The 17,019-nt window shown below is 40.9% G+C and overlaps 1 protein-coding gene and 1 pseudogene across 3 annotated transcripts in view; one reads left to right on the top strand and one right to left on the bottom strand.

Moving 5' to 3' along the window:
• Window positions 1–721, bottom strand: part of LOC101574246 — a 3,296-nt pseudogene extending 2,575 nt beyond the window's left edge.
• Window positions 722–4,115: 3,394 nt separating this feature from the next.
• Tmem131 (transmembrane protein 131) overlaps window positions 4,116–17,019 on the top strand; it is a 187,070-nt gene continuing 174,166 nt past the window's right edge. For 2 of the 3 annotated variants that reach the window (XM_023717378.1, XM_023717377.1), the window contains exon 1: window positions 4,116–4,910. In XM_023717378.1, the coding sequence (XP_023573146.1) occupies window positions 4,718–4,910 (193 nt within the window). In that variant the 5' untranslated portion in view covers window positions 4,116–4,717. The remainder of the gene's footprint in view (window positions 4,911–17,019) is intronic. The other variant, XM_004633173.2, reaches the window with a different exon arrangement.

The raw sequence follows: 17,019 nt of genomic DNA, 5'->3' as shown, positions 1-17,019 counted from the left end.
CTTATCTCTCTTATCTTTGTCTTCATCTTGTTTTTTCATTGATGCCAATTTTTCTTGTTCAATCTGTCTCTGTTTTATTTCTTCTTTCTTTAGTTCTAGGAAAGCAGAAGGGATTCCAGCGATGTTTTCTTGTGCACTTAACAGCAGGGGCCAAAGTTCTCCCATAAATTCTCTAGCATTTTTCCCATTCAAAAACCCAGTCAGGTTGATTTGCATCATTTTGGAATCTGGATTCTCCAAACACACACTGCATCATCAAGGGAGTTGGGTCAGAGCGACATTGGGACACTCACTCTGCTGTGACCTAATAAGGTGATGGTGCTATACTTCAGACGCAAGGAATAACTTCCATTTTTGTTCAGGCCTTCACTTCCAGCTGGTTGAATATAAACTCAATCACAACATCATCTTCAAATCCAAGGATTTCTGTTATTCGTTTTGTTATCCAAGGCTTTATAACCTCCAAATTTACTTTGCTCATGCCCACCTTTTTTTCTAGGCATTCTGCAAATTTCAGCTGCTTCAGTAGTTTCTTCTGTTTGTTGCTGAACCGATTATCCTGTTCTGCACTTGTTCCCTCGGGCTTCCCTCTGTCCTCCCCCAAGGCACTTCCTCCTCCAGGCTCGACTAGGCCCAGGACCCCGCGGAAAGCGCAGCACTCAACCTACAGGCCGGGCCAGGCGGGCAGCGAGGTAATGCTCCGGCCCATTCCCACCGCCATTTTCCGGCCACCACCGCCACGTAGGGAAGCAATTATCTTTATAAGTTCTATTATGCCTGATAGCCAGGTAGAGTGGCACACAACTGTAATCCTAGCACACAGGAGGCTGAGGCAGAAGAATTAAAAGATTTAAAAAGGAGAAAAAACAAGTTTCCCCAACCTTAACAATTCCTTTCAGACTTCCAATTCCCCATGACTGTTCTTTGTTCTATTACAAACAGAGTTCGAAACTTGTCCTGTCAGTAAAGATGATAACCACCTGTTCTCATAACATTCTGTTTTGCTGGAGCAAGGTGACTAACATTATACTAAGCTGAAAAACTGTCTGTTTCTGTAAACTTCCTTACCTGCACTGTTGAGAAGACCAACTCCCTTGGCAGCATGTATAAAGCTAGAGCCCTTCCTTTGTTCAGGGCTCAGCGTTTTGGACACAAGTCTACTGAGTAAGTACGCACCTGAAATAAATCCTCCTGTTTTACTCACGGTCTATTGATCTCTTCAATTCTACAACAGTATTACAGCAAGTTTGAAGCCATCCTGGGCCACAGAGTGACTTCAAGTTCATTATAAACTATATAGTGAGACCCTGTCCCTAACTCCCCAAAAAATAAAAACACACTTCCCCAAGGAAAACAATAAGTACTCAATAATTGCTGTTATTTTTCAGCGCTGGAGATTAACTACAGGGCCTCATGTATGTTAGACAAGAGCTCCTCTGCTATCATTAGCCCAATACTAATTATTTTCACAATTTTTGCTATGAGCCAGACACTATTCAATACACTTTACAAATATCTTGCTTAATTTCTCCAAGTGTATTAGTTGTAATACTCATTTTACAGAGAAGGAAATAGAGGCCAGAAAAATCTAGTAATTTGCCCAGCATCATATAAATAATAAAGGTCAGCTAGAACTTAAGTGTTGAAATTATATCTGATCTTAGCACTCTGAGAGGCTGAGGCAAGAGAATCATAAGTTTAAGCCCAGCCTGCACAAACTGGTGACTAAGCAAGATCCTATCTCAAATTTTTAAAAATCTGAGTAGAGAAAAAAGTGAGTAGAAAATAAAAAGTGCCAATAACTTGTAGCCTCTGGCAGAGAACAATTTAGTGAAATAGTCTTCAATCTTTAGCAAGTATCAAAATCACCCAAACAGATTGTTAAAACACGGCCGCTGGACCTCAACCTCAAGTTCCCAACACCGTATCCCTGTGATGTGGGCTGCTAATGTGCATTTCTAACAAGTTTCCAGGTGCTGCTGCTGCTGTTGCTGGGACGGAGAACCACTGGCTTCATGAGCTTTGCTTGATCCTGCCAAGTGAATAGCCTTACCTGTCATGAACAGGAAGTACACAGCTCAGAGCTGCAGGAGGACCCTATGTATGAGTGTTGCTTCTGTTTTAATTTACAACCCTCTCCATCTCCAGGCACATGAGTTAAAGAAGTGGGTGATGAGTGAGCTGTCCAACATATAGGTTACCAAGTTCTCTAACAAGGCCGTGTCTCCTTTGATTGCCTGGAAAGAAACTTCCATCGCCTTCCCCCTGCTGCTTCAACTTCCATTCAACACAGCAGAGGGTTCAGGAATGGTGGGCCCTAAAAGCTTACACAAACCTCGGGGGGGGGGGGGCTTTAAGAATAATAACACAAGTTTTAAAATGCACAACTTAAGTGCAGGGCCTTGGGAAGAACTTGTGTTGTGCAAGAGAGGACTCATGCCACCTAAACCTCATTAGCTTCACGAGAAATTGGCCTCCCTTCCAACATGCCTGTATATGTCTAAGCTCCAATTATAGACATTCGCAAGTCGTTTCCCAGGGTGCTCTTGAGCTCAGGCCAACACAAGGATGTGGCTAACTCCTGTCAAAGAGGACCTGAGCATTTCACAGTTGGAAAGGCTTGTTTCTCTGCAACCTAACAAGGGGGAAGGGACACTGTCTGCACACTGGAAGCTAAGCTTTGACTCAGCGGAGGTGAGGCACTCAGTTACATATCCATGGGCTCGACTGCTTTTGAGTTAAAAACCTTCCAGAAATCTCTTGCCTTGGGCACATAACAAAAACTAGTTTCATAAAGAATAATCACATAATGTGATTATTCAGTTTTGGTACTGATATTCAGAAAAGTGAAATTGCCTTTTAAAATCATTAGGGTATGGTCACTTTTGTTTGTTTTGGGGTTTTTTGTTTGTTTGTTTTCTGGTGCTTAAAAGTGAACCCAGGGAAAGCTGAACCACATCCTTAGTCCTTTTCACTTTTTTAAATTACAAGATAGGGGTCTCATCAGATTGCCTAGGATGGCCTGAGGCATGTGATCCTCCTGCTTTGGCCTCCTGAGTAACTGTGACAACGACCTGTGCTCTCATGCCCAATACGTTCATTTAAGAAATATAATACTATTGCACACGGTGGCATTTTGGTATGTTTTTAAGTCTTTCTGAAACCTTACTTTCCTATCTGGTTTGTTGAGCGTTTTTGGCAAACATAGCCTTAGTTGCTCAACAAAGAACCAGGCAAGCACCTGCTTAAGTAGACGCAGGGACCTGGGCTCTATTCCCAGCCTGCCAGGCCAGCCCTGCCCCCCAGGTCCCTGCTGAGACAGGGACTGAGACTGGGCGCGGTGGGGCGCGCCTGCATTCCCAGCCTTTGGGAGGCTGAAAACACGAGGATCACTATAAATCCGATCTGTGTAGTGAGACCCTGTAGACCCTGTACTAAATATATTTCTTAAAAAATTTAAAAAACAAACAAAAAAACTGGGTAAGGTAAATGAATCTAAGATAGGAGGTGGGGAAGGTACTAAAAAGAATGTCCACTTCAAAGTGCTTAGAGTCTTGGAAAGAGGAAAGCAGTCATGCCCATCAAAACCCCTAAGCCTGAGATGAAGGACATTTAAGAGGGTGTGAAATGGCATTGTGAAAGACTAAAGGAGACAGCGTTTGCTGTGGAACTTTGGAGAGAATATGTGAATAAAAACGCCTTAAAGATCATTCCAAAACAGAAAAAGCCTGTACACACACTGGATATATATTTTTTCTCAACAGCAGGATCTCACTACAGGATCACTGCTGTCCCCTGCACGTACGAAATTCCTGCGGCAGGGCGGGCGCGAAGATTCCATGAGGCGCCTCCAGGGCGCTGCGTTTTTGGAGGGTGTAAAGATAAGTACAGCGTATCCCTAAATTGTATCAGACCGGGGAAGTCTTGTTGTCCAAGAAGCGACCAGGATGTATCACTGGGATCGACTTCCCGCGCTCCGCCCAGAAGACCAGACACGCACTCATACCTCGGGAAGATTTTTGCACTGCAGTACAGAACTCCCGGTTTGCACGGGCGCCGGGAGGCGTGGCCAGCTCCCACCCCGGCCCCGCCTACCCGCTAAGGCGGCTGCGCGGCTTGGCCCTCCTGCTCCACGTGATCGCCGTCACTGCCTTGGGGAAGCGTGAGCCGCCATCGTAAGTCCTGGCGACCCGGCGCGAGCCCGCCTCCCTCTCCCTGCCCAGCAGGGCAGCGGTGACCGCATAGCGCTAGGCTTCCTCAGTTCCGCCCCTCTCCCGCGCTGTCTGGCGGGTGAAGCTGTGAGCCTCCAAAAGCAAGCCAAGGAGTCTGGTCACACACTGCCGGGCAGACGCGCGGACCTGAGGGCCGCCCAGGTGTCGTCGCGGCGGGGCGGAGCTGAGGGCCGCGCCCGCCCCTCACAGGCCAGTACCCAGCGTCCGCAGCCCTTGCCCGTTTCCAGTATGGCCGCCCGCCGTGCCTGACCCGCGGCCTCTCCGTTCCGGCTCCTCTTAGGCGATGCCGAAGCCGGGGCCGTGACTGACACGCTCGCTCGCACGCACGCACGGACCTAGACCCACGCCCAGAGTCCGAGCCCTAAGCCCGGAGCCGCGCTCACACCCGGAACCTCGGCCAAAGTCCGGACCACGGCTCCCGCGCCGCCGCCTCGCCCAGAAGGGCCGCGCCGGACTTGGAGCGCGGCGGCCCCCGGCCGGCAGGGATGGAGAAGCAGGCGGGAGGAGGAGCAGGAGTCGCCGCCGCCGCCGCCGCCGCCGCCTCCACGTCCGCTGAGGCCGGGCTGGAGCCCGCAGCCGGCCGCGGCTGGGGCCCGCGGAGCGCGACTGCTGGCCTCGTGGGAGCGCTGCACCTGGTGATGACTCTGGTGGTGGCCGCGGCGCGGGCTGAGAAGGAAGGTGGGTGTCACCGGCAGCATCCCCTGGCCGGCTGTCACCGCGCTCGCGCGGAGGCCGCGGCGGGGCTGCGACGGAGGGAGGCCGCGGCGAGCCCCGCGTGAAGTTGCCCGGCCGAGTCCCGTCAGGAGCCGGGAACTTGCCCTGGACGGCGGGCGCGCGGAGTTGCTCCCGCTGGGTGTTTCCTGCCCTTCGCCTCCCCTCGTCTACTGTCACTGCAATTTCAAAACTTCCTGAGTACTCGTACATTTTTGTCATTTGGCCTGCTAGGTAGGAGGGGCATATATTTAGGTTTGACTGCTGTTATAGGTAAATCTTAGCACACTTCTTTTCTCTGGGTTGCGGTTTAAAATACACGGCGTGCAGTAGGAGCTTGCTTGAAATGTAGTAAAAAAAAGCCAGACTGGTGCAAAGGCTTTGAAACCCAACATGCAAAATTTAAATGTATTCAAACATTTCGTTAGCCTTTTCTGTACTTTCACTTTGTGGGATTGGTGATTGTTTCGTTTATCATTAGCTCTAAATAGAATTCTGTTCAGTCCTCAAGCTATTCAGAGCCAGTGTATGTTTCTTAAAGATATGTAATTCATTTTCTTGCTTGTATAAGAAGACTTTAAAAAACAAATACCAGGTTTTCACTTTTCAAAACTTTATAATTTACACTTGAAAGGCTGGACCCTTTTTTATAAACTGGTATTTTACGACTTGTGAAACTGATGCTTTTGACAGGGTCAGAAATTATTTTGTCATCTTGAAGTCCCAAACTGTAATTTCGTCTGTTCTGTCTCTGGAAATGAGTGAAGAAGCTTTGAGTAATTCACCAAAAGTGAGCAGTTTTTTTGTTGGAGAGGGCGGGACTTAAAACTTCTTATCTTAGCTTCCGTTTCACATTAGCTACAGGAAAATAACTTCTTGCCTTGGTAACTTAGAGCTGACCTTCTATTTTATGGCTATAGTCACTTGCCTTTTATTGTTATTGAAGGCAAAAGTATGTGCAAACCAAATTAGCATTGAAGTGTAAATGTGCTTCGGTGTACTATTCATTTATTTTTGTTTAAAATACTGATTTTCTCATTTAATGCTTTAGGCAACCTTAGTGTGGATTAACACAGGTGAACTTTATGTGGAGAATTACCATCTGTAGAAAAAATTGACAGAGGCAAGCATTACCAGAATCAAATACTGTTCCTTTGTGACTATTCAGGGCTGGAGTTGTCATAGTTCATCACTGTTTACAGATCCGCAGTTAGTCAAAAGCTCCTATGGGTGACCATAGTACCCAGCACTTGGGCATGCAGTGGGCGCTCCACAAACTTGCTGCAGTGCAATAATTTAATGGGCATCTTTCCTGGGGCTTCGTACAGACTTTGGGGAATATTGTGTGGTGTCTTTTCCTTTGCTTACCTTCCCCAGTGCTGGGCACACAAGGAGGTCCTCACCTTCTGTTTGAGTGATGATCTTTGCGTGCTAGTGGTGCAGGGAAGTGAAATGACTGAGTCTAGTAATGCATCACCTTTATTATCCTTGTACTGCTGCATATTTTTCCAACAGCCATTTTATATGCTAATTCTCTAGGTACAGTTAAGTAATCCTCTTGTTTGACAACTGTCAGCCAAAAATATATTCCATAATTTCCTACTTGTATAGTTTGAGTTTTAATGCACCTCTCTAATATCCATAAATGTGTTTAAGGGCTGGCCAGGAGAATAGCTGCCAGGGTATTAAGTATGAACAGTGGTTCAATCAGCCAGTGCTCTCGGCTGAATCAGACATCCTTTGCGGTGCATGCTGTGTCTGTATGAAGAATTTGTATGTGCACAGTAGTCACTCAAGATATTGACAGTATTTTTAAGAAATAATATAGCAGAGGCTCATCACAAACAGATTCGGTTCTAATTAAATATTCCCTGAAGATATCTCCACAAATGGCCTTTGCTTTAAACCTTACTGATCAAATTCCAGTATGGCTTTTGAGTAAGAAGTGCAGTTGGTTTTCTTACGTACTTGTGACACTCTGAGTTTGGCATATGATATGTCACAAATATAACACTTGCCCCAAATGAATGCTTTTTGTGATTTTCAGCAAGTCTAGGCCGGTTTTTTCAGATGGCTGGCTTCAGTTTATTTATTAATTTACATCCCAGTGGGTTTTTGTGTCTAAGTATAAACTGGTTTAAAATGTTAAAGTTAAGATTTATCGGGAGTTTTAATGATGATTCTCTGTATATCTTTTGTTTGGTTATTTTTCCTGCATTGCAGTAAAATTTGACTAGAAAATCTTCAAAATAAGATAAAACTCACTGTCGCCTAGAGAAAAGCTGCAGACATAGCTAGATTACCTAATCCAGTTTTTCCTGTTGGAACTAGATATTAATTCTCTCAAATCAGAAATCTGAGCCATTTCTTAACAGACAGATGTCTTAACATCTGCTGTATGTTAACATTTATCTCAGTTGATCTATCATATTATCACTAGCCTGGAGGAAAGGGACCTTTGAGACTATTTTGGCTACCTGGACAGTTTGTGAGGACTTTGAAATAGTTGCTAGAGGTAAAAGTTGCTGAAGTTGCTACAGATAACTAGCTTGTTCTGGGTCAGTGTCAAGATTTTCCTTAAGGATAGAATCTAGACACTGAGAACAGTGCATATGTGTGTCTATAGTGAAGCAGTGTATTAAAAATATGGATAGTGAAATATGAGTATAACATACGTAATTTTTAGTAGTCTAATGAGTTATAAGTCAAACCATTACAATAAGCAATAGTTCACATCTTACATTCATGTAATATAGTTTCATTGTGAAATGGGTTTTTAAAAGGCAAAGGGCCATTTATTGTAAATGAGAAGCTACAGTTTTAAGTATCTAGTAAATACAAACTTGGACAATTTTCAGGAATATGATTGTTTTGGTCCATGACAAATTTAAATCTAAATGTCAGATATGTTATCATTAATTTTTATGTCCGTTTAATCGAAGAGTCTCTTACACCTTTCTGGGCCTGTTCATTTGCAGGTAGGCAGGAGAAAATGTAGCCAGGTTCTTCTATCATATGTTCACCTACGATGCCAAATCTTCACATACTGTCCAATTTCTTCAAGATAAATGGAGTGAGGTAAATTGCAATAAGAACTAAACTTTTTGCCAGTATACTATAGTTTTACTTACAGATTTTTGTTTTCAGCTACATTTGTGCCGTAATTGCAGCAGGGTGATACAGGGTGTTGTGTTTATGAAGCATTAGAACAAAAGGCCAGGAGAAAAGAGATTAAAAACCTCATAGTGATTTGTCTTAAGAGTAGTAGGATTGATTAGGAGATACACTTTTTCTTATATATGAAATTACTGTTTTATAAGGATATATTTTAAAGTGTCTTAAGAGCTAATTGCGGGCCAGGGAGATGGCTCAGTGGAATAAGTGCTTCCCTGGCAAGCCCAAGGGCCTGAGTTCAATCCCCGGTTCCGCCAAAAAAAAAAAAACAGAGAGAGCTAATTGCTTTAATCTTTTGGATGGGGGTTATAGGGACTACCTTTTAATTGGGGACCTATTAAATAGAATATTAATAAGTTCTTCACTATGAACTGTCTTTGCATGCTTTTCCTGAAAGCTGGTATTGTCAGAAGCTCTGGAGTCCTATGGGGGGAAAAAGAATGCTCTCATTTTCTTTTGCTAATAACTATTTTCTTTAATGTTTTTGGAGGTACAGATCTTGGGGGTTGTTGAACCCACAGCCTTTGCACTGAGCTATAGCCTCAGCCCTTTTTATTTTTTGCAACAGGGCTTTACTAAATCACTAAGTTGCTCACACTGGGCTTGAGCTTGTGATCCTCCTACCTCAGCTTCCCAGGGTGCTGGGATTATAGGCCCTCACCACACCTAGCTCCTCTTTCTGATTCCAAGTGGATCCTGATGAGCACCTGCTAGAAAGATCAGCTCTAGAAACAGATGCAAAATCATGTAATTTTTTTCTCTAAATTAGTGGTAAGACAACTACTCTTAGAGGAAAGTCTTTGCTGGGTGCTTGATATTTTTAGGTATTCTCTTTCCTCCATTTGGCTTGACTTTTCTAATTGGCTGTGCCAGATCAAGAGGATGTTCCCTTATTACGTGTTATGAGCCGGGCACTATTTTGTCTCTAAACTTTATCCTAGGTTGTCAATTTGCCCTCACTGTCTGTGTTGCTCTCCATGTCCTCCTCTCTAGATGTCTCTGGCCATCCAAGCACACTGCATATGTCCAAGGCGGAATTGTCTTGTGTTGTATCCAGTTTCTTATTAACACCACTATTATTATCATTGCTACATTAGACTCAAGTTTTGACCCTTTATCAGGTGTCATCAGTGTCTGTGACACTCCCTCATAATCAGCTTTCCCACACCTTCACCCCAGGGTACTGTCCTCACATCCCACTTTTCTCTGTTCTGTTCAGTCCTGCTCGCACCCTCTGAATTTGTATCTTTGTTACTCATTTATCATTCATTGTGACACTCCATCATGTACTACACTCAAGATTTCATAGGTGTCATTCTTCAAGCAGACTGGAATTCTGTTGGGCAGAACCTCTGTCAACATCTGGAGCTTGTACTTAGCTTTCAGATAAAGAGCTCCTCAAACTGACCTCATCCTCTTTTTGTACCTGTGACCTGGGCTTATAGAGTCAGATTAAAAACCTCGATGCTGCTAGGAAAAAAATTCCCCCCCCTTTGGAACCAGGGATTGATCTCAGGCTCTTGTGCTTGCCAGGGAAGCACTTATTCCACTGAACCATCTCTCCAGCCCCAATAATTAACTTTTTCTTTATTTTCTTTCATGAACAAAAATTTTTGTTACCTTTTTCTTTACTTTTGTTGCCTTTGTTTTTGGTGTCTTATCCAAAATATTGTTGCCAAATTTGATAGCAGAGAGCTTTCTAGAAGTCTTGTTTGGGGCCTCACATTTAAGTTCTTAGTTCATTTTGAATATACATATATCATTTTGAATATATATATATATATATATATATAGTTTAAAATAAAAATTCCAACTTAGTCCTTTTGTATGTGGCCATCCAGTTGTCCCAGCACTGTTTGTTGGAGAGACTATCTCCATTGAGTGTTCTTTGCATCCTTGATTGACAGTTATTTGCCCATTTATGGTATGGGTTTGTTTCTGGGTTCTTTATTTGGTTACTCTACGTTCCCTTTCCTGCAGGTGCTGCAATATTTGTTCCATGTACCTTTATATTTTGAAATGTGGAAACATGAGACCTGACTTTTTTTTAAAAAGACGCATGTGGTTACCAGGCATTGCAGTGCAAGCCTATAGTCCTAGCACTTGGGAGGCTGAGGCAGGAGGATCATTGCAAGTTCGAGACCAGGCTGGGCTACAACGTGAACTCAAGGCCAGCCTGAACTGCATAGTGAGACCCTGTCTCAAAAAGACAAAAAAAAAAATTAATGTCATTATTTGGGGTCCCATGAGATTTGCATGAATTTTAAGATGAATTTTTGTTTCTGCAAAAAGCCCATTTTTATTTTCATAGGGATGTCATCAGATTTGTAGATCACTTTAGGTGGTATTGACGTTATAATTCTTCCCAATCTGTGAACACAGAATAGCATTGTCTTTGTGTTTTAATTTCTTTGAGCAGTATGTTACACTTTACAGCATGCAAATCACCTCCTTGGCTAGATTTATTTTCTAAGTATTTTATTATTTTTGATGGAAAATCAAACAAGGACTTGTTTAACTTAAGATTTTAGTGTATAGCTAGTAGTTGTGAATGTGTGTGTTTTGTTTATAATACAGAAACATTTGAAACAAGAAAATGTACTTCATGGTTAAGGCATTCCTTCAGGCTACTTGTCTATAAAATGAAATGTATTTTATGCCTCTTTAATTCCAGTAGTTACATTTTTAAAAATCAGTTTTAATTATAAAATGATATGGCAGTTTGATTCTGTAAAACATTTTACAGAGTTATCAGATTGCATTTGGATTGAAGAATGCACTGGTTAAAAACTCTCACAGGTAAAGTTTGAGAAATAGTATAATCTGACTTTACTGATTTAACAGTTTGTATTTATGGTGCAACAGTGGCCTCACTTGAATTTTGTTTTAGGAATGATTGAACTGGAAGCAGATGTGGGTGTTAAGGCATTAAAAGTGCTCTTTATGTTTTAACTGCATTTGTAAAGAGTTTTGAGATAGTTTGCCATTGAAAAGGTGATTTGGGGCTAGTAATATAGTTTAGCAACACAGCCTGCCTGGTAAGCACAAGGTCCTGAATTTGAGTACCAGTACCAGAAAAAAAAAAAAAAAGGTTTAACATCATCAAAAGATAATTTGGTAGCACATTGTGCTTTCAAACAACACTCAGATAAAATTGGGCCACTTTAAAAAATGTTCCTGTTGCTTAGTGATAAGACAATTATCTAAAGTACTGCTTTTTGATTAGCAAATAGGCAATGATTTAATGGCAGCACTATCAAGAGGGAGTTTACCTCTTGGAGCTAATGTAGCAGTGTTTTAATGGTCCAGATGTAGGGGGCTTATTGCATATTTGGGGGAGGAGGCTGCCTCACTGAAATAGACGATTTTCTTGACTTACTGCTAGATAAGAAAATAGGTGAGAATTGTGTTGGAGAGAAACATAAGAGGGAAGAAGTGATTTTTTTTGTTTTTCAATTTAGTACAGGGTCTCACTACACAGATTGGACTCGTAGTGATCCTCCTGTTTTCAGCTTCCCAAGCACTGGGATTATAGGCAGGCGCCACCATGCCCAGTCTTCAGCTTCCCAAGCACTGGGATTATAGGCAGGCGCCACCATGCCCAGTCGCATTTCCTGTCTCAGCATACCCTGGGGCCAAGGCCAGCACAGCACATCAGGGATCTAACCCCAGCCCCTTTGCCTGCTTTTGGTCCACTGAGCTATCTGGCCTACTTGAAGAAGCAAATTTTAAGATTGAGTTTTATTGAAATCCTAGAGTCTTGTAAATAGGAAGTGATTTCTGAATATCGTCAATTTCTTTGTCAGTATATCTGTGTTATGTATACTTGCATAATATCCAGAGCATCTGGGGATTAGGGCCTAGGTTGTACTATCCTTGGAGCTGAGGGCTTTTTTTTTGGTAGGGGGCCGAGGTGGCTAGGATGTTTACTGAGATTTAAAACCAGGGCCTCAAGAATGCTAGGCAAGTACTGAAAGCATTAAGCCAGGCTGAACTTCAACTTGAGTAGCTAGAATTACAGGTGTGTGCCACCACGCTCAGTTGATTGAACACCTTTCAAATGTTACATCCAACCAAGTACACTGGTGCACACCTATAATCCTAGCTGTTTAGGAACCCGAACCAAGAGGATCAGAAATTCAAGGTTAGCCTGGTAGTGGAGATACTGTTTCACAATAAAGAGTTAAAAAAAGGTAGGACTGTGACTCAGTGATAAAGCACTTGCCTACCTTGCTGGAGGCCCTGGCTTTAATCCCAGTACCACAGAAAGAAAAGAAGAGGGGAGTGATTCAAGATGCTGAGTTCTGTATTGGTAAGTGATGCTAGATTTTGTTACTATAACAGATAATCTTTGACAATTTCAAAGAGAAAAGACTCTTACTTTCAACTCTGGGGGTGGAACTAAGACCTTCACACATGCTAGGCAAGTACTCTACCACTGAGCTGTATCCCCAGCCCTTTTAAAACAACTTTGAGCATTTTGTTTCGTTTTGCTTTGCTTTTAAGTTCTAAGACCGTCTCACTAGGTTGTCTATCCTAGATTATAGGTATGCACCACCTACAGAAGGTTTAGTTGGGCTCATAGGTTTGGAAGTTTCCCGGAATGATCAGTTGACCCTGTTGATTTTGGGCTTGTGGCAAAGCAGTACTTCATGACAGGGAGCCCATGGCTGAACAGAAGTACTCACCTATGGCCAGGATGTGAAAGAGAAAGGAAGAGACAGAGATCTCAGGGTCCCCTCCCCCCCTCGGGTGAGGATACTCTCCCAGTGACCTAACACCTCCCACTAGGTCACACCTCTTAAAGGTTCTACCTCTGCTCAACAGCAGCACTCTGGGAACAAGCTTTTGGTGCAAGGACCTGTGGAGTACTTTTCATGCCCAGACTGTAGCTGTAGGAGAAGCAGTGAGACAGGTTCCAAGAGGGGAAACTAGAATGAAAAAAGGTATTTCTGAAATGACAATTTTTATATAGATTTGATTTTCACTATTTCAGAAATGTATATCAGTGCTTGTCCATAATGCATAATGGCCTGTAATTGCTTAATGTTGCTGCTTAGTGAGGATTGCTGATGTTTGTCAAGTACTTTCTTTGTATCAGGCACCTGCTGATTACATTGCCTGCCTTATCTAATCTTCACATTAACCCTACATGGGTGACAGTCCTCTGTCAATCCTCAAATCTATTTGTCCTTTGTTATAATTGACTGTGGCTGTCAGTACGGCTGAAAGTTCTTGTTTGCAACAGCTTAATCACAATTTTAAGTTCCAGTATAGTGAAGCAGTATAACATGAATAACAACGTATTTACATCTTAAAGTTTGATTTTTGATAGTTTAGTTGTTTTGCTTTGGAAATTTTTAAGCAAAAAAATGTGTTGACTGAAAACTAAAATTATACAACATAGTTGAATAAATGGTGAAAAATTATAACAAATCAAGAACCAGGGAGAGAAATATGGGAAATAATTGCTAATAGGTAAAAGTTTCTTTGGAAGATGAATACAGTGCTCTAGGGTTAAGGAGTGGTGATGGTTGTGTACCTAATGAATACACCAAAAACCATGCGTTGTATGCTTTAAATAGGCAAGTCATGGTGTGTGAAGTATATTTTAATAGAGCTATTTTAAACAATTTTTATGTAAAAATTGATATCCTTTTATCGTAGGAAAACTAAATGCAAATGAGGGCTGGCAGTATAGCTCAGTGACACAGTGCTTGCCTAACAAGTGTGAGATCGTGAATTAGATTCCCAGTACCAAAAAATAAATAAAATAAATGCAAATGAAATGTCATTTCTCACTTATTTGAATGGCAAAATTTCAAGGTTTGACAACTATTTGGGTAAAGCTATGAGAATGTACCTGTTTTGATACCTTACTGGTAAGAATGCAAAAAAAGGTACAACTTCAGTGGGAAAAAAATCAGCACAGTATCTAACAAAGCTGTTTACAAGTTTACAATTTTAACTTAATAAGCTCATTTCTAGAAATTGCAGACAGACTTCTAACATTACAAATGCACATATATAAGTTTGTTCATAGCATGATGAATTTGTAAATGAAAAGTGTCAGAAACTGTCTAAATGTCCATAATATAACTGAGTAAATTGTGATATTCACATAATGGGTTGTTGTGCAGATGTAAAAAAAAGAATGAAGAATATCTCTAGAATCTGTTATTCAGTGATTTCCCACTGACAAATGAAAGCAGCAGGGCAGAAAGGGGCTGTCATAGCTTAACATTTAGAATTGTTTTTCTGTGTAGTTGTGTGAGTTTTAATGTATGTACAGATTTTTGTAATCACTACTGTAGTCAGTACATAGGATAGTTCCATTGCCCCTCAAAGCTCCATTGTGCTTGCCCCATATAGTCACCGTGTGTTTACTTCCAACCCTTGCTGGCTACTGATCTGTTTTTCATCACTGTAATTGTATCTTTTTGAGAATATCTTATAAAAACAGTCATTCAGTGTGTGTAATTTTGATAACAGTTTGGTTCTTAGACTACTGTATACGGTATAGTACCTGTAGGATTCATTCAACTTTTTGTCTGTCACTACTTTCTTTGTAGTGTTGAGTAGTACTGTATTCCATTGTATTGACTATATGATGATTTTTTTATCTATTCTTCTGATAAAAATTGAAGGTATTTCCAGATTTGGGCTGTTACAAACTTGCTGTTAACATTCATGTAAAAGTTTTGTAATTACTTCATTTCCTCTTCTCTTAGGGAAATCTGAAGGAATGGCATTTCTAGAGCATATGGTAGTTATACATTTAACTTAAGAAAGTGCTAGCCTGTTTTCCAAAATAAATATATATGTACCATTTTATAATCACACCGTACCAGGGTATATGTCCACGTCTACTGCTAGAGAATGTAGTTCAATGATAGAGCAGCATTTGACTAGTATTCACAGTACCCCAGATTTGATCCCCACCACCACCCTCCAAAAAAATAGAAGCAGAAAAAAAAAGAGTTCTAGTTTTTCATAGTCAGTTTCTCTAAACCTTTCTAACAGCTGTGTCATAATGCCTTTTTTTTTCATGTAGTTAATACAGGGTCTCACTATACACACTGGGCTTGTAGTGATCCTCCTGTTTTTCAGCCTCTCAAGTGCTGGGATTACAGATGTGCCCCACCACGCCTAGTATCTGTCTCAGTGTGCCTTGGGGGCAGGGCCAGCACAGCATGCTGAGGATTGAACCCCGCCCCTGCTTCTGCCTCAGAGGCACTTTAATCCACTGAGCTATCAGGCCGGCCCCCATATATCATCTTTGGTGAAGTATTTCCTCAAAAGTTTTGTCCACTCTTACGTATTTGCTTTATTTTTGAAATTTGAGAGTTCCTTATGTAGTCTGAATGCAAGTCCTCTAGAAGTAACAGTGTATGTTTGGAAAGGTTCCTCCCTAATCTGTGGCATGCCTTGTTCTTCTCTAATTAGTGTCTTTTGAAGAAAAATTTTGAATTAAGTCCCCTTTATTAGTTCTTCTATAAGATAGACTATATATGGTTAAGAGTCTGTGTAAACTCAAGGTCACAAAGAGTATCTCCTATGTTTCTCTCTGGAATTAAAGTTGTAGATCTCTTTAAGTCTGTGTTCTATTTTGAGTTCATTTTATACATGGTATAGTAATACACAGTTACAGATTTTTTTATGCATATTAATATCTAGTTGTTATAGTGCCTGTTTTGTTGAAAAGGCTGTATTTTTCCTACTGCAGTATCTTTATACTTGGACATATGTGGGTTTACTTCTGGTGTCTGTTATTCTTTTGTTCCAATAAACTCTGTATCTTGATCACAATAGCATATTGACCTGGCTTGTGTACCTGTAAATAATTATTAAGATGGATAATTTTAGTCCTTCAACTTTGTCCTATTTCAGAGTTGTCTGTTCTGTTTTTCATATTTTTTAATGAATTTTAGAGTCATAAATTTGTACAGCAGAGGCTTTTTAGGTGAGATTGTATTGAATCTATAGATCAACTGGGGAAGAACTGACATCTTACCAGTATTTCGTCTTCTGGTATATGAACAGGGATATTTTCTTTAAGCAACATTTTGTAATTTCAGTGTAAAATATTGTATGTTTTGTCAGATTTATGTCTTTAAGTATTATGTATTTGTGATACTATTCTAAATGATGTTTTTAAAAGTTCCAATCATCCATAGTTCATTTCTGGACTATAGAAATAAATTGATTTTTTTATGTTGATCTTGTATTCTCTAATCTTACCAAATTAGCTTATTAGTTCTGATAATCTATCAATTCCATTTCCATACAGCTGATTATGCTTACAAACAAAAAACTTTATCTCTTTTCCAATCTAGATACATACTATTTTTCATGACTGATTGCACTCCCCAAGTCCATTAGTGAATTGTTGAATAGAGGTAGTAAAAGTCAACATCCCTGTCATATTCTGAATCTTAGAGGAAAGCATTCAGTCTTTTAACATTAAGTCTAATATTAGCTGTCATTTTTTGTAGTTACCTTGTTTGAGGAAATTCTCTTTGATATCTTTTTTGATGAGAGGTTTTTTTTTCTTTTTTTGATGACAGTTTTTAAAACACACCAGTGAAGGTTGAATTTATCATGTATTTCTTTTCTGTGTCTATTGAGTTTTTAATAGATGGATATGATGAAATAGCCAATTTTTGTTTATTATATTGTCTTTTTAATGTGTTGGGGGATTGGTAAAAATTTTTCTAGAAGTTTTGCATATTTGGTCTTAAGGAACACTATTCTGTTTTCTTCTAAGGTATTTGATGGGTTTTTTTGTCTTCTGGTATTGGAAGAATTGAACTTAGGGCCTTATACCTGCTCAGCAAGCATTCTACCACTGAATGACATCCTCAGCCCTTTTGAAATTTAATTGAGTTTCACCCAAGATAAA

This window comes from Octodon degus, unplaced genomic scaffold, assembly GCF_000260255.1.
Source record: "Octodon degus isolate 3935 unplaced genomic scaffold, OctDeg1.0 scaffold00052, whole genome shotgun sequence".
Classification (NCBI taxonomy): domain Eukaryota; kingdom Metazoa; phylum Chordata; class Mammalia; order Rodentia; family Octodontidae; genus Octodon; species Octodon degus.
The sequence above is the reverse complement of the archived record's forward strand: the minus strand, read 5'-3'. Positions and strand labels throughout refer to the sequence as shown.